Below are 17,868 nucleotides of genomic sequence, written 5' to 3'. Positions count from 1 at the left end.
ACATACAGATGGAACAAGCAGGATGGTTGAAAGTAAAATGGTTTTGATCCTAATTCCGCATTTGTTTAACTCCACTGGAATTAATCCTAATTTAGTAACACTGTAAAGAGATCCCAGTGAAGTCCAGTGACGTTCAAAGTTTCCCATGAGCAAGACAATTTGCTTTTATGAATGATGTGGGTGCCCTGCAGGGTTTGATGTCAGATATGTTTAATTAGGGATTTTTGTGATCACAAATTAAATGTGTTGAGATTTGTTTCATGGACAAGAGAAGCAGGAAGAGATGGGAATGACTCAAATTCTGTCATCTTACCGAGTTAAACTTTACCTGTATATGCTTGTATGTGTGTATGCATGTGCATGCACCTCAATAGTTCTTCTACGACCCCAGTGTTTTTTTAGGCGATTTGCTCCTGATAAGTTCCTGAATAAGTGTTAGTGAAATCAGACACTCTTCCCCAGTAAAAGTTACCTTATCTAATCTACTCGATGCATTTTCACATATACTTAGTCACTATTTAGGTGCTATTCAGAGCAGAAAAGCACTTCTGTCCTTTCATTCCTGGTGGGTAAGTGGGACTTTTTACACATGGGATCCTTTGTTTTCCTGACTGACATATTTTTAGAAGAACTGCTAAGGGGAGAAGCTTTACGAAAATAAATCAATAATTGATATTAATTTATAAATTTGCTCAGGACAGCCAGCTCTCAGCCCTGATCATGGTTCCCATAGCTAGGACTGCTCTGGGGAGGATACCCAGCACCCGGTGTTCCCTGAGCTGCCTCTGAACTGGGATGGGTGTGTGCTGCTGGGAGAAGCACAGGAGATGCAGGATGGTGGGTGGGAGCCCCTGAAGGAAGATCAGCTTGGTCTTCTTTAATGTCCCTGCCCATAGCCGGGCATTGGAATGAGATGAACTTTAAGGTTCCTTCCAACCCAAACCAGTTTCTGTGATTCTATGAAGGAAACAACCCTTTTCATCAGCTGCCTCCTGAAACAGGACCCTGAGCTCTGGATCTGGCAGCTCAGCTAGTAGTGCCAGGCATTTTGGAAGGTGTCCTGGTTTGGGTGAAGCCAACAGGCAACATCCTTGTTGGCCTGACTCATCCCATCGTCCTTGCCGTCCACTGAGCCGACTGCTGCAGCCGCAGTGCTTGGAATGTCACCCGTGATGGATGCAGTGCAATCAGTGTGAAGGTCAGGTTTGCTCCCAGCGAGGCCAAAGGCCAGAACTTCTCCTGACATAATTGGAAAACAGGGATCGGGCCCTTAGCTGGCAGAGTGGGAAGTGCTGCAGTAATGGAGCTTCAGCTAGTAAAAGTCTCATGGGGTTATTTGGGAGAGTTTCTAAAAAATGTAATGAGTACAAAGCATTTCAGTCACTACCTTTGAACAACTGGCACGTAATCCACTTACACTGAACCTCTGGGATGTCTGTAGCTCTGCTCCCAGCAGTAAACAGTTGGCAATGAGTATTTAATACTAGAAATGTTCTATTGTTGGGCCTTTTGTTCCTTAAATTCTGCTTCCCTCCTTGATAAGAGCTGCCAAATGAGCCAGTTTGCCTTTCCAGATTTGAAAAAGACCAAACTCTTTGCAATTTGTTTATGGGTTTTTTTAAAGAAATGATTTTGTTGTGTGAAACCAACATCAGTGTGACGCTTTGCACTTGATCACAAGCTTGTAATTCAGAAAAAAACCCACGCAAACATTAACACACAAACACACATTAACACACAAACACACAAACTTTAACCACCCCCTCTGGAAGAGAACCCGATCCCATCATCTTCCCCCTGTTTCTCTCTCAGGCCTACGAGCTGCACATTGAACCATAACGAGTCAACCACCACACTAATTGGGTGGGTACACAGGCACAATGTGACTGTGATTGCCAAAACACTTGCCATTATCAAACCCAGGATCATGTGCTTATCTATTAATTAGTGTAAATTGCTTCTTTATCAGAAACTTCAGCCATTCACACATATTCCGTGTCTTTCAATACAAAATTAACAGTTCAAAGGAAAAACTTTAGATCATGGTTTTTTTAGACGTTGAAGTTTCCACCCACACATGATTATGGGCTGATTGCAGCCATATCTGTGATATTTTTGACCTACTGGGGAAGCTGGCAAAGAAAGACAGGCTGCTTCTGCTCCCTGAGCTGAAAGCAGTGACAGACAAAGCAGGTTTAAGCAATTCTTTCATCTTGGCTCCAAAAGTGCATGAAAAATAACGGGGGTTGGGAAAATCCTTAGGCTAATATGTATCTCCTGGTCGGGGCAGTATCTGGCAGCCGTCGGTGGTACCGCGCTGGTACAAAATGCAGTGTCAGCTCTGCTGGCAGAAGCCACTCGCCCTTACCTTTGGGCTCCAGGCCGTTGGAGTTGAAATGCATCCTCTTCTGGCACTCGGTGCAACTCATCAGGAATCTGGTCACAGCCTCTCTCGGGAGGAAAGCATAAGTCTCTGCAATCTGGGGAAACAAAAGAGAGCTAAATGTCCTGGGAGAGGGAGAACGGCCAGTGGAGTGCGGGACCCTCCCACCTCACCTGCCCAGCCCACTGGGGACATCAACAGCTCATAGCCACACATTGTTCCCTTCGGCCCCAAATCAGCTCCCAGAGCAGCTGTTAATGGGGGAATGCTTTGGGAGGGGAACTGGTGCGTCAGAGAGGCACCAAGACACAACCGAACAGACCTTTGGAATCCCTGCATACCCGTATCTTCCCAGAAACTCCTTCCCGTTCCCCCTTGGAGTCTGGGAAGAGTGAAGCTACAGATGTGCAAGAATCAAATGCAAAAGTAAGGTCTTGTCAGCTCTGTTTGCGTTGTTAATTATCATCACACCAGTAACCTGAAGAATCCATTAATCTTTCGTAAGGGCAGGTCACTTTTTCCCACAATGACAATCAATTACTGTTAATAATACTTTGCACTTCTGTGACATATTTTATCTAGGGAATTGAAAACATTTTTACAAACAGTAATGAATTAAGTCTCCTGAACCTTTGTGGGATATTTGTATTTTACAGATGAGGAAAAGATAAGGATAAATATTTAAAACTTGGATGCTTGAAGTTAAAACACTAGATCCAGACCTAAGCACCCAGAGAAGGTGCCTGGCAATCCCACAGTCCTATTATTCCGATGAATCCCTGCCAGCAGCAATTTTACAGTATTTCTAAAGATCAAGGTTATTTGGAGAAGGAATTAGTCAATTTTAATGTAGACTTTTTTAAGGCCATAAAAGACCATCAAATCTTGGACTCTGACCTGTGTAGCACAAGTAAGGCAAGTTCACCCAGGTTCTCCTGCAGCCCAGTGGCCTGTGGTTTGCCTAAAACATCTTCCAGGAAGACATCTGGTCTTAATTGGAAGGTATTAAGAGGTGGAGAGCCCACCTCTTAGTTTGGGGCTGGTTCCTACGGTTAATCACCCATCCTGTTTGGTCTAAGTGACTTGTCCTAGCACGGCCGTTCTCAAACCAGGGGCCGTGACCCCCACAGGGGTCACAGCTCTTACAAGTGGGGTCATAAAGCAGACAGCAATTCAATTGTTTGTGCCAGTCCTCGGGGCTGCGAGCCCAGCAGAAGTGGGGCTCAGGACGGGAAGTGGGGCTGCAACCAGACACCTCGTGGGTGAGGGCTGGTGACGGGGCCGAGCTGGGAGGGCGGCCCAGGATGTCCCAGTCCCCCTCCTCCGGCTGGTGGGTGTCATCCTCCCACCTTATGTTGTTAACAAATAACACCTAAATTATACAAATACATATTAAATAAAAAAATACCTAAATTCCAAGCATTTTTTCTACCCCACAGGAAAGGGTGATGCTTCAGCTTGGATAAAAACCTGCTCTAGAAGCAGAGCAGTAGGGCAGGGGCAGAAGGTTCGCGGGATCATGGCTAAGGCAGCCCCAGCCGCTGCGGTGGGAGGGATCCGCATCCATCTCCACTGCGCGGCAGCAGAGCCCGGGCTTTCACATGCACAGAATGCCAGATGGGTGGAAAGTTCAGGCGGGGACCTTGTCCCAGCACTCAAATGGAGGCTGCAGTGCCTGGTCCTCATGGGATTCTCCTCCTATTTAGCTGCAGCCCCAGCGAGCTCTCTTGTGACCGAGCGGATGCCAGCTCAGTCTTTGCCTCTGTGCGATATTTATTGATGCACAAGCATGAAGGACTCCCACAGAAATGCTGAAATTAGGGGCCTGAAAATTGCTGGTGGCAGCCGTGGTGTCGTGGCGCAGGCAGGGAACTGTCCCTGCGCGCTGCCCGCCGGGCTCAGCCGTCTCCCTGCCTCTTTTGCTCCAGCAAGCCCACAGTCTCTGCTGCAAATGCTCAGCTAATTTTAGTGATACAGTTGTTATTTCTCAGCTGATTTGATGCTCTGCAGAGCAGACAGCTTCCTTGATGAGTTATCTCCCATCCAAACTCCCTTTCTGATTGCCTCCCTCCGGAGGTCATGGACAAGGGCAAACTCTCCAGTGCCTCTAATCAGAAGCGGTGGGGAAAGGGAGCTGGAAGAAAGAGACAGGGGACCCTGGAGCCTCCTAACTGGCCATCCAGCAGCATCCCTTTGTATACCCGAGCCAGGCACGGTGTGTGCTCTGCACCATTTCTCCTTCCAGCCCGGGCTGCAAAGGCGCTCTGGGGAGTGAGGGCAGGAGTGAGGCCGGGCAGCCCAGCCAGCAGCGTCCTGCCAGGTCAGGAGGGGATACACACTGCTAATGTGATGATCTCAGCTCAAGAGGGAGATGAGGGGTGGAGCGTGAAGCTCTCTGACTGCTGCGAGCAGGCCTGGGAAAACAGACGGATCCAGCCTGCTCCCCTGGGGCTGTGCAGGGCACAGATTAGTCCTCCAGAGAGCTGAATTGAAGGAATTAGGGGAGGGTCGGAGTGGTCTGCTGGGGAAATGAGCAGAAAGTTTCTGAATTGTGGTCATGCTGGTGGGGCTGTCCCCTCCGGACCATAAAGAGGTCACTTGCCCCTGGCCAGGGAGGGTCAATGTGTGCCCCAGCCCCCAGCCCCACACTCTGCCCCAGGGGCAGGAGTCGAGTGCGCAGGGCACAGAGCAATGCCACGAGCTGTGTGTTCAAAGTCCTGCTCCCTGGAGGCTCCCACCACGTGTGGGAGGCTGCAGGGCACTGGGCTGTCTCACCAGCACTGCCAGCATGACAGCATGGCTGGACCAGGGACATCCGCAGGCAGGACAGTCAGGACAGACTCCAGCCCTGCACCAGCTCTGGCAGCACACTGAGCTCTGCAGAACCTCAGGCATCATCACAGAGACCAGGATAGCCTGCACAGACCTCTCTAAGATGACATATACACTGGAGAACCGAGCTGCCAGCCAGCCACTCCTGTCTCTAAGCGACCTGGTCCTTAGGGCTGTGGGAATCAAGGGAGTAGCTTGGTTTTGGACAGCTCTTCTTGTAAAAGGAGAGCCCAAATGTTTGCATTGAAGGGCTGTGCAGAGTCAGGAGAAACAGCAAGCTCCCTGGAGAAGCACACTTCAAGCTAAATTATTCCTGACCTAACTAGAGTGGTTTCAGGATGGATAGAGCTGGTTCTCAGCATCCACAGAGCACCTGATGAGACTTAGCTCTGTGCCTGCCTCCATTTTGTTACTGAGGAAACCCAGGATGGGCTGGTGGGAGCATCTGCCAGGGAGGCTGAGGAGGAGGAGAGGGGCTGCAGTCATGCCCTAGTCCCCTTTTCCGGCTGCTCCTGCCCTCCAAGGCCCACATGAGACATTTCCCTCTGGCCAAGGGAGACAGGGAGGCAGATGGCCTGGAGCATGCAGAGGACTGAGCAAACATCCCCTCGCTCATCACTAATACTGAGGATCCCCTCAGACGTGTGGTGTCTTTGTATGGGTCTCTCCTCTCCCAGCAGCCGTGCCGCTGTGCTGCCGCTGCAGCCCCGTTTGCAGCCCCGTTTCCCGTCCCCAAGCACAGCTGCTCTGCCTTTAAACCCCTCCTTCCTCACGCCTCCCCGCACAGGCACACGGGGCTCTCCTTCGCCTCTGCCTTCCGCCAGTGCCTCTGCTTCTACCTGCCCTCTCGTCCCCATCCCCACAGGACTCTCACTCCCACGGCCCCTCAGCCCCTTCGCTCCAGTCCCCCCTCACTGCCCGGGGCACAGGGGGGACTCTCACCGCTCGGTAGGTTTTCTTCTGCCCGGCATGTTTGGGTGCTTTGCCCGGCTCCGACGAGCTTTCCACATGCATCGAGTAGATGATGTCAAAGAAATCTTCCACCACAGCCACGCGTTTCAGAGAGATGCCCTCGGGCTCCGACAGTCCATCTGCCCCCTACAACAGTGCAGGCAAGTTGAGTTAGTGTCAGCGATGGGTGACAGGGGTGACGAGATCGGCCCGGGGCTAACGCGGTTGGAGGGGGCAGAGTGGCAGTGCTCCCGCCTCGGGCTGCCTTGGGCACGGGGGATGTGGGGGATAAATTAAACAGCGCTCCAGGGAGCATCCTGCTGTAGCCAGGGCAGTGGCGGCTGCTGCTGTTGTGCTGCTAAAGCTGGCAGTGAAATTGGGCCAGGAATAAAAACAAGAGAAGGGTCCAGAGTGGAGCCACAACCGATCAAGAAATTCAATTTCCATAATGTGGGATGGTTTTGCTAGGCGGGGAACAGGCAAGGGGAAGCTCTTTGGACCTGCACATGGTGCTAAACCATCCTGGGAAGCCCTGCGACGTGGGGTACTCTCACTGGCTGCAGTCCCTGCAGACGTGGATCAGCCAGCAGGACAAGGTTTCACTGTGATGCCAGGATACAGCCCCTAAAGGAAGGAGCCAACATCCCCTCCTTCCCTGCACTGACCTTTCCAAGGCTCCCTCCCTCTCACAGACGCAGAGCAGCTGAGCGCTGGCAGCAGCAGCACAGCTCTTTGTGTGTTCGGATGTGCTGGAGAGCAGGAGGCAGTAATTCTGCCACACGGCAGTGGTGACAGACTGATGGGAGTGGGAAGTGTGGGGAGCAGTGCTCCTCCGAGCTGACTGGCACCAACGGTGTCAGCTCACACTGGCAGCGAGTGCCGTGGGAAGGGGAGGCAGCCTTTGGGACCCAGCAGCTGCTATCGGTGTTCGGCACAAAGCACCAGAGCGGGAAGGGCTAGTGGGAGGTGGTCAGTGGCTACTGTAATGGCAGGGGGGACCAAAAAAGGGCCAGGCTTTGGGAGGTCGCTTAGCTTGCTCAAGGAAAAAATGCCATCTTTGCAAAGACAAAAAAAATATTTCAGACATATATATATATATATACACACATATATATACACACACTGTGTCCCTTTGAGGCCTGCTTTCCAAAAGGAATGCACGGATGCTGTCCAGCAGGTACACACCAGGCTGCTGAGCAGCAACCTGCACATCTAAACAACCTGCAAACTATCTTTGTCACGTGCATTCACACATCCCTGAGGGCAGGCAGGGGCTGGCAGGGCCTGTAGGCAGGGGCTGGCAGGGGTCTGCAAGCAAAGGGAACGCCCAGTCTTCTAACCTGTATTTTGTGTTGTCCTTGGTTGGGGTCCATGTATCTTACACAGTCTATAGATTGAATAAATGCTGTTCTTTAAGCCACCAGTCAAGGGCCTCTCAAAAATCAATCACTTAGTGGGCCCACCTTATGCTAAAGCCACCCAGCATCTCAGGGTTTAAGGTACAGTGCTGCCTATTAGAGTTGGCTCCTCACCCCAATTTCAGAACAGAGACTCCCTGTCCTGGGCAGAGGCTACAGCAGGACAGTCGGTGAGCTCAACTGGGACACGGGCACGACGATTTTCCAACACAAACCACCTCTGCCCTCCCGGAGGAGCCCTGAGCCGGGTCTGAAGGTGGCTGTAACAAAGAGAATATTGAGAGCGAACACAAGGGGCAGGGTGGCAGGGCTGCATGGTGGGGGTCGGGAAACTTCGCCCCAGGGAGTGTCTTTGAGGAATATAGATCTAATTTCTTCTGTCACCGTTTGGAGAGTTTCAGTTTAATCGAGGGCATGGGTATTCCCCCGCCAAGGAGAAGCGGGCATTAGGAGGCTTCCTACTGACCAATAATCCTCAGAGCAGGGTTGAAATGAGGATAATTACAGAAACAGGACAAAGGAAAATGCAGCAGGAGAAAAGCACAGTCAGATGTAACGAGCAGAGCCCTCAAAATTAAGGTTGTAACCAACCCTGTATGCAAATCACTATTTCCAGCCAGCTAATGCCCTCCTCCCTGCACGGCCAGCCAGCAGGTCCGTGTTTCCTCCCCCATTTCAGAAGGAATGAAGGTAACCTCAGGGTCTGGGCATCGCTACAGCCTCCCTGCACACCCAGCAGCGCCTTCCTCTCCACGCCGGCTGGATGCCGGATGCCGGAGCTGCCTCCTCAGCATCCCACTCCCTGCAGCGATCCTCCCCTGACTCCTTGCGTCTCTCCATCCCCTCCTCAGCCTTGTGACTGCTCTCCCCGTGATGATTATTTAGCTCTGGGAAGCAGGTGAGATGCAAGCGGTATCAAAGGCACTGGGTATAAGAAGCTGTATCAAGTCAGTACCTCCAGGATTAGAGAGGTTTATATCTGGCAATATACCCAAATGTTGACCGAGGATTTAAGAGGACACGTGTGCTATTGAGTACCTCTCCGAGGGGCCCACGCCCCTCGGGTTCCTTCTTCCACACCCAGTATTGCTCACCAGTATTCAAGGCATGAGTCAGAGCCCATAATATCTCAGAACGGCTTAAAACCCTTCAGGTTTAAATAGCAATAAAAAAATCATTTGGGAAGCAGAATGGGAAGAAGGGATGCTTTTATCCTGTTCTGGCATGGGGGCTTTATTAGAAGTCATCTGTCCCCAAAAGGCGTAAAAGATTTCAGGAGCAAAGCTGAGCCCTGACATAAGCGCTCAGAAGTGGGTAGCATTTCAGGTACTGAGGAGTCCCTTTGCCACCTTCCAGCCATCCTCCTTTCTCCTACATTTGCCCTGCACTCGTTTGTCTCCCCCTTCCCGGTCTCTCCTCCTTTTCTGTCCCTGCGTACCCTGTCCCACAGCTCTCACCCCCCCTTCCTCACCTCCTCCCCACCTTCCCAGCGCTGTGAGCGCTCTCGCCTCCTCTCCTCCATCGGGGCTTTTCCCTCCCCAGTGTCCTTTGTCTTCCCCATCTCCTCTAGTCCCACGTTTCTTTGCCTGCCTCCTCCTCACATCTCGGAGCGCCCGTACCCCCCCGGGACCCCCCTCCTGCCCTTCGCAGCCCCCTCGGGGCCTCGCTGCCCCGGCACCTCCTGCCCTCTGCCCCATCCCTCCCACCCCGGGGCTCAGCGCCCGGGGGCGGCTGTGCGGGCCGGGGTCGCCGGGAGCCGTGCCCGGCACCGGGCGGCGACAGCCATTTCAGGCAGCGCTGTCCCGGGTGCGGCACGGGCCGGGCAGCGCTTCCCACGGGCTGCGGACCGGCCATGGCGCTGCCAGCGCCGAGCCCCGGCACCTTTGTTCTCGGCGGCCCTGCCCGGGACGGGGGCGGTGCGGCGGGAGGGGACGGGGAGCGCCCGGGCCGCCCGGAGCGGCAGCGCGGGGTGACATCTGCCGCGGCGGCGAGGAGGGAGGGAGGGAGGGAAGGAGAGAAGGAGAAGGAGAAGGAGGGAGGGCCGGGCCGAGCCCCCCCGCCCGGGCCGGGCTGGGGCCCGCCGGCAGGTAGCGGGTAACCACGGCAACCGGCGGTAATCCGCTCCCCCGGGCCCGCCGCCGCCGCCCCGCGCCCGGTGCCCCCGCGCCCGCTGCGCCTCGCCCGGCGCGGACCGGCCCGGGGCAGGCACGGCCCGGGGCAGGACCCCGCTAGGGCCGGTCCCGGACCTCACCGAGCCCGGGGCGGGCGGGACCCGGGCAGGGGCGACGGCGGAGTGCGGGGCGGGCTCCTGCCACCCCCTGGCACCGCCATCCCGCCGGAGCGCTGTGCTCCGTTCAGCTCCCACCGCAGCCTTGCCGCGGCTGCCACAGCCCTGCCATGCTGCCACACAACCCTGCCATGGCTCCCACACAACCCTGCCATGGCTCCCACAAAACCCTGCCATGCTCCCACACAACCCTGCCACGGCTCTCACAGCCCTGCCATGCTCCCACACGGACCTGCCATGCTCCCACAGCCCTGCCATAGCTGCCACAGCTCTGCTGTGCTCCCACACAGACCTGCCATGGCTCCTACACGGACCTGCCATGGCTCCTACATGGACCTGCCATGGCTCCCATAGCTTTGCCATGGCTCCTACACAGTCCTGCCATGGCTCCCACATGGACCTGCCGTGGCTCCCACACGGAGCTGCCATGGCTCTCACAGCTCTGCCATGGCTCCCACAGCCCTGCCATGCTCCCACATGGACCTGTCATGGCTCCCACATGGACCTGTCATGGCTCCCACACGGACCTGCCATGGCTCCCATAGCTTTGCCATGGCTCCCACATGGACCTGCCCTGCCTTTGAGCCTGGCAGCAGCACCTGCACCACCTCCATGAACAGCCTCCTCCACCTACCCTGCTCCCTCTGCTCTTAGCAACCCGCTGTGTCTCCACCAGCCCCCGTGGCCATTCCTCAGCAGCCTGGCCTGGGTGTGAAAACTGCCACAATTTGATGTTTCTGCAGCTAAATTGCAGCACTGAGGAGCAAACTGTGTTTTCCACGGAGCAGCAGGTCTATGGCCAGCAGCTGCCACCTGATCCCCTCCACACTGCCCGCAGTGACCTTCACCCCAAGCCCCAGTGAGCTGCCACCACCCCGAGCGAAACCAGACTCCCAACCCGGGCAGCTCTAGAGAGGCCAAGGGATGACAGGGCTCCCCAACCCTGCAAGCCCTTCCCCATCTTGGACTTGGATTTGGGAGAATCTGGGAGGATTCAATCTGAGCTTCAAGCCAGAGAGCCAGCTCTCCAAGGCCTACATGCTTCCAGCTCCTCTTCAGATGGACTGGGGTAGACACTGCTGGAGGACCTGGTACCTGCCTGTTCTGGGATCAGCAGCCTGGAGGGTCCTGGCTCTGCCCTTGCACCAGCTGGCAGGACAATCTCTGCCTCCTCCAGTGGGGCTGGCAGCTCTCCTGGGGCCTGGGAAGCTGCCCCTGCTTCGTGGCTCCACAGGGAAGCATCCCTTTTCCAAGGGGGGTACGCTGGAGGGCCATCAGTCAGGGGCTGCTGGAGCAGGAGTGGATTGGGAGGGAGTGCCGACTGTTTCCCCATCTGCTGTGCTCAACAGCAGATAAAACACTGCCCTGGCCCTCGCGCGAGGGGCTGATACCAGCCGAATTCAGCTTCCTGTGAGTCAAAAGCCGCTTCCTGCCAGCAGAGCCCTGCCTGATAATGGCTGCACTCTGCTCTCTGCCTGGGAGCAGACCCTCTGCCCTCGCCTCTCCTTGCACTTCCCACATGAAAGCGTTCCCCTCTGTATCTCCCAACCACAGCACCTCCCCGCCCCAGTACAGAGTCTCTTGCACGTTAAACTCTAATTTCCTGCTGCTGTCTGGAAGGGCCACTGTCACCCTCGTCCCTGGGACAGCGGAGCAGGAGGTTTGGGGCCAGCCGTATCGAGCTGTCCCTCAAGGTCACCTCCACTGCACACAGAGACAGGCTGTGTCGTTTGCTCTGCCTGTGCTCCTGCTGCCCACTGGCTGAGGGACACAGCCAGTGTCCCCCCAGCCGGGTCAGGATCAGGGTTCCCCTGTCCCATGCTAGAGTCACCCCACTGCATGAGCACAGGTTCCACAGCTCACACTGGCAGTGCCATCCCTGTGGCGTTCAGCCATCTCTTGCCCTTTCTGCCAGCCCTGGGTGGTTCCTTCTGCTGCAGGCACAAAGGTGCATCCCTGTGCTGAGATGAACAAAAGTGGGGTTTGGGTTTTACCAAGAGTGCTCTGCTGCTCTTTGGTCTTTCAGGTGCCTTTCTAATTTCCTACAGGTTGGTCTCAGAAAATTTTCAGTCTTCTAGCAAAAAAGCTGGACCAGGGAGTGGACAGAGGTCAAAACTGTGACATACAGGACAGGACGAAATCCTGCTTTGCTGCCAGAGACATCCCATCAGGTGCTTGAGAGATCATAGAATCATGGAATCATTTGGGTTGGAAGGGATCTTAAAGACCATCTCATTCCAACCCCCTGCTGTGGGCAGGGACACCTTCCACTAGCCCAGGTTGCTCCAAACCTCATCCAACCTGGCCTTGAACACTTCCAGGGATGGGACAGCCACAGCTTCTCTGGGCAACCTGTGCCAGTGTCTCACCACCCTCACCATGAAGAATTTCCTCCAAACACCATGACTCCTCAAGTCCATCTCCCTGGGCAGCCCCTGGCCTCCTGCTGCAGACACCACCAGCACACAGCCCACCTCTGCAACTTCCCCTCCTGCACAGGCTTCAGTACCAAAACAGACGTTTTATTTCAATATGGACTCTTACAACTTTTGATCAAGAAACTGTTCTTGGTACTTTGCATCTCTGGGAAGTCAGCCCTTGATTGGCTTCTATATTTAGACTTCTCCAGGGCTTTAGGAAGTTCACTCCTCATGGTATTTAGGTGTAGGATGAAAGCAGCTTTTGCGGGGGATATGTTAAACCACAGCAGGCTCCCTCTGCTAATGCTGCGAGGAGAAAGAGGAGCTACATTCCTCGAACTTCCCTTTTCCTCTTGCCCCTCATGCCATGGGCACAGTGAGCGCCTTAGGAATAGGCACTGGGGAGATGCTGGGCTAAGAACAATATCAGTTGTATTGCTCATAACAAAGGAACCCACAAGATGACGATGGGGCTTGATCTCACAGATTTTGCTCTTTTTTTCTCCTGGAAATACTTTGCTGGGAAATTTTTCTGATCGTTTCTGGTTGAAAAATGGGAGAAAAGCAGCTGCTAAAATGCTGATGGTGTTTCCCTGCACTGAGCATTTCTGTGTCATGTTGCACCATGCAAACACAAAGCCCCATCCTGCACTTAGAGCTCCAGCTCTACCCACTGCAGTGAAAACAGCCCCAGCCCTGCTGAGCAGCTGAGAGTCGCTCCAGCCCAGGAGGGTTCATTTCTCCTGAGGAAACCGAGGCATAAAGAAGAAGTCATTTTCCCCACGCTCCATGCTGACTCGGGCTGGGACTGGGGGCATTCACATTGTTTCTCTACCCAGAACTGTACACAATACTTTTCTTTTTTTTTTCTCAAAGTAAATACTTCCTCGTGAGGGGAGCCGGGTGCTTTATTTTTAGCCGGCAAACACAGCTGAGGTGTGTGTCTTTCACGGGGCACAGGCGCCTCTTCAGAGAGAGCCACTCTTTCAGCAGCCGCAGCTGAGCCATGGGGACGGGTCCAGGCCTTTGCTCTGACCTCGGCTTATTCCTCTCCCAGCTCCCAGGCCTGGGAATGAAAACACAGCGGCCTGGGAGGGGCGAGCCTGGAAATGGCAGCCCTGCCTCCAGCCGGTGGAGAGGGCCCAGGTGCAGGATGCCAAGGGGAGGTGGGTGGGTGTGGGGTCTGCTGGTGGCTTGGGAATGGGGCTGCCATCCATCCTGGGGCTGCCTGGAGAAGCCCAGCAGGCAGAGAGCCTTGCTCTGATGGCTGCTCAGAGGCTCCTCGGATGCCTGCTCTGCCTGGGAGGCAGAGGACATTTTGCACGGCGCAGGAGAGCAGAGCTGCCTCCCTGCCAGCACCGGGCTGTGCCGGCGGGGAAGCCACAGGAGCAGCTGGATCCGGCAGGCAGAGGCGAGCACGGTGCTCCCCAATAAATGTGACCCCATACCCTCCAGCCAGGAGCAATGGGGAACCAGCTCTTTCAGGGGTAACAAAATGCTGGGTGCTGTGGGGCAGCCCAAGCTGCTGTTTGAGCACTGCTTCACTTGGGTTTGGTGAGAAAGGCTGCCATGAGCAGAGCACCCGACTGACCTGCCTGGGCAATCACTCCCTGGGGCCGTGGGTTTCCCACTCCCCATCAGCTGGTGAGTGTCACACTCTGCTCCACAGCATGTGGGGCCTGAGCAGGAGAAGGGCCACGCTGTGGGCACTACCAGGGAAGAGATCACGGGCATTATTATTTGGGGATTATTATAAAGTTGCAGTATTTCTTACTATTTTGAAATAGGCAGGGTTTGCCCAATGGCTGCCCCATCCATGGAAGTGCTTAAGGCCAGGTTGGAGCAACCTTGTCTACTGGAAGGTGTCCCTGCCCATGGCAGGGGTGTTGGAACAAGATGATCTTTAAGGACCCTTCCAACCCAAACCCTCCTAGGATTCTATGATTCTAAAATGTGAGTTTGGGGTTTGTTTGCTTTTTTTTTTATAAATCTGCAAAGACGGGTAGCAATTTCTTAATGTCATTTGGGTCTTGGTTTAGGTGATTTGACGGGACCTGCTACTGGAGTGGAAAAAAAGGGGGAAAATGGTGAACTGAATTTACAATCAGAAGAGCGTTTATATTCCATAGCATCCAGAAAAAAATGTAAAACTAGAAGTCTAAAGAATATTGATAATACGTAGCTGTAGCACAAACTCCAAACATGCCTAGAGCTGTCTCTTCCTTGAAGTAACTTATCACTGTGAGCAATCTCCCCAGCGCTGAGCACTAATCTAATAAAGATCACCACCAAAGCAAAATCCTTTAAGTTGGAGGGGGCCAAGGCACTGTAAAAAGTGATGAGGTGACCTGTCACAGCAAGGTGACCCCTCTGTGCCTGGGAATAGACCCAGCAGTGTCAGGGCAGCCAGGTGACATCATCACACAGCGAGGACACGGTGATGTCAAAATGAAACTGAGGAGGAGGTACAGAGCAGCGGCGGCAGTTCAGCTCGTCAGTGGTAAGCAAAATTATGTCAAATCAGTTACAAATGATGCTACAGTGAATCAAGGTCAGGCTGGGCTGAGAGGCTGAGCCCTGGATGTGTGGCATCCTGGTGCCAGCTCCCTGTACTCTGGCAGTTCCCAGTATGTGGGCCACCGTTGGAGACTCCCACAGGAACAGCATGATGTGCCTCTAGGGAAATGCTGACAGCTCAGCGGATGTTGGGGGGGTTAAGGGGATGCACACCCTCCCCTCCCAAACCAGACTCCTCACCAGGTCATGGCACGACAGAGATCGAGCTGCACCTCACCACAGTGGCTTCAGCCTAGCCCAGCCCTGACACCAGAGCCTGGAAACTCCCTGTGAGCACATACTGGTTTCAAGAAATGGGGACAGTGAAGAACCATGAGGGTCATGCTGGACTCCATCAGCCCCTTTCCCAATGTGGGAACCCAGAAAAACAGTCAGCCACTGCCCTCAGTGAGAGCAGGTACTTGTATTTATTCTGGGCCCACATGTGGCTCTGCAAGGCTGGAGGGTCCTATACAGGGAGTTGGGGCAGGGGGCACAGGGAAGAGACGCTGATGGAAATCTGTTTGGTCTCCCCCTGCATTCAGGTAACCCCCCTCTGTATTCTGACTCACATCCATCATAACCACTCTAGGTGGACCCCAACTCTTCCAAAAGCCGAGCCCTGACTTTAGTAAGACCAGGAAGGATTCACCATTAACCTGGGATGACCAAGTGGAATTTTTTTGAGCTCTTAACTGAGACTACACATGAGGGAAAAATCAAGCATGTTCTTAAATGCTCTATCATGGTAGTCCATCCACAGAGATCCCTGTCCCAGGTGTGATCCATCATCCCATCACATCTGGTCTCAGTGCCACATCACTGCAGGCTGGACATGTGGGTCATTCCGAGTGGCCTCACATCTGGGTCCCCCTGGTCCTCTGTGGGTCTGTGTTTCCAAACTGGGATGCTTCTGGGAGCAGAAGAAAGGGGGGGCAAACCGAGCAGGGCAAGGAAGGCAGACAATTAATACAACCTGCCCTCTGCATGAGAAATAAATTGGCAGCTGACAGGTTATAATCTGTGCAAGCAAGATCTTCACAGGAGAGGTGAAGGCTCCATTGGGGGCCAATTGGATGGTTAATTAGGAGGACAAAGCAGAGGATTCGTGAAAATGTTTATGAAACAGTGCTTGGCAAGGGAGCCCCTGAGAAACGCTCACCAGAGAGGAGCTGCTTCGGGCTGGGAGAGGAAACACGAGGGTGAAACAGCAGAACGAGCCCTGAGAGGGAAAACAGCCATGCAAATGTCAGTGAGGGGACGGGGATTCCCAGGTGCTGTGTGGAGGAGTTCAGGGGAGGACCCGATGACATCTAATTTTTCTAGAAATACACAGGCCGTGTCCTCCCTCTTCCTCCTCCCCCGCCCTTCCCTGTCCCCACCCTGTGACCGAAATGGAGGGGAGCAGGCTCTGGGTGCCGGCAGGCACTGCCGCCGCAGCCAATCGGCGCCCGCGGGCCGGGCAGAGAAGGGCACGAGGAAAGCAATTAAACCGGAGCTTTGATTGGGCTCACAGATGACTGCTTGTGCTAGAAATGCCTGAGCTTCTTTAGTCGTCTCGGCGGTGGCTGGAGCCGGCCTGATCCCCCATCCCCTCCTTGGCGCGTCGCTGCTGCGGCAGCGGGAGCGTGACTGATGCTCTCTGTCCCACACACGGCTCCGAGAGCTCAGAGGTAGGAACCAGTTGCTAAGAGACAGGACTGTACTTTCCAGCCCACATCCAGACCTTTGTCACCAGCTCAAGGGCTTTCTGCTGGATCCAAACGCCCGGTGCAGGTGAGCGGGAGCAGGCAGGCCTCCTCCCAGCCTCCTCCCAGCTGGGGCAGCCACACAACCGGCATTCAATCTGATGATGGGAATGACAAACCCCAGAGCATCCCCAAGGGACCAGCTTCCCTGCACCAGCTGCTTGTCCCAGTGCTGTGAGACTGCAAACTGGCACGCCCTGTGGCCCGTGGGCATTGGTGCGGGTGGTACCCGCAGCACCGACACCCATAAGGTTTTGGATGTCATCACAGTGTGGATGAGGGGATGACTCGGGGTTTGTTTTGAGATCCCTCCTTCAAATGCAAACCAGGAGAGGAGTCCGAAACTTCAGTCTCCTTTTCTCTGGGGGGGTGGCTGGTGAGTCTGGATTTTTAGGCCAGAGACTGCCATAAGAGACACCCACCACCAACCAGAGAGCCCAAACATGAGACACAGAGACTGAGTGACCCCATCGTTCCCAGAGCACTCCCTCCCTCTTGGTGAGGAGTGGATCCATCAGAGCCACCAGTGTTGCCTATGCCCATCTATCAGAAGGCAAATACATCCTCCAGGGCTGCCAAGCCGAAGCAGAGCAAGGACAGAGAGAAACCACTCACACAGCATTGTCTTCCCGGCGGTCATTCTGTACCAGGAAGACACAACCAGCCTCCACTTCACTTCCAAAGGCTGCTGCCTTAACCTCAGACACGCAGCAAAGACACAGTTACCCAAACCTCTGCTCTGCTCTCTGCTCCCATACACTGCACAGTCAGTCTGCAGCTATTTCTCCTCAAATAAATTGCTACTCTTTGGCACCAGACATTAAAGTGGAAGTCAGCGGCTTTCCAACAAAGACAGTGATTTTGGCCAACAGGTACCTGCCCTTGCTACAATCAGCTAATTAAACCAGACATCAAAACTCAGGGGTGGCTCTGGCCCATCTCAATGTGATTCTTTAGAGGTGGGCACAGCTGATATGAGATCAGGGGAAGATAATTACTAATTTGCACTGAAGAAAGCGATATGAATATGCATCCCTCTGTCACAGCAATGCCAGAGCATCTGTGGGGGCCAGGTGAATGGACACCCCACCAATGCTCCTCCACACCTCTGGGCTTTCCCTGCCATTTGCTTGTCCACAGTGTAAGTTCACAGACTGCTCATACCAAGCCTAATATAATGGTAAAACCAAAACTGAAGAAATTATATCAGCAGGAGATTATTGCCAAGAATGGTCCTGAGAAAATTCTCGCTGACAGGAGTCTGGCTGCCTCT

General features: G+C 54.2%; 1 protein-coding gene across 3 annotated transcripts in view; it reads right to left on the bottom strand.

The window, feature by feature from the left end:
* NOL4L (nucleolar protein 4 like) overlaps positions 1 to 17,868 on the bottom strand; it is a 63,101-nt gene that overhangs the window by 38,799 nt on the left and 6,434 nt on the right. Inside the window, exons 1-4 of one of the 3 annotated variants that reach the window (XM_039384902.1) lie at positions 9,466 to 9,613; positions 7,699 to 7,844; positions 6,158 to 6,313; positions 2,369 to 2,480 (exon numbers count right to left, since the gene is read on the bottom strand). In XM_039384902.1, coding sequence (XP_039240836.1) covers positions 2,369 to 2,480; positions 6,158 to 6,229 — 184 coding nt within the window. In that variant the 5' untranslated portion in view covers positions 6,230 to 6,313; positions 7,699 to 7,844; positions 9,466 to 9,613. Of the gene's footprint in view, positions 1 to 2,368; positions 2,481 to 6,157; positions 6,314 to 7,698; positions 9,038 to 9,465; positions 9,614 to 17,868 lie in introns of those variants that run through there. The other 2 variants (XM_027721765.2, XM_027721764.2) reach the window with 2 other exon arrangements.

This window comes from Pipra filicauda, unplaced genomic scaffold, assembly GCF_003945595.2.
Source record: "Pipra filicauda isolate LSUMZ 115617 unplaced genomic scaffold, ASM394559v2 scaffold385_size793830_pilon, whole genome shotgun sequence".
NCBI lineage: Eukaryota > Metazoa > Chordata > Aves > Passeriformes > Pipridae > Pipra > Pipra filicauda.
The sequence above is the reverse complement of the archived record's forward strand: the minus strand, read 5'-3'. Positions and strand labels throughout refer to the sequence as shown.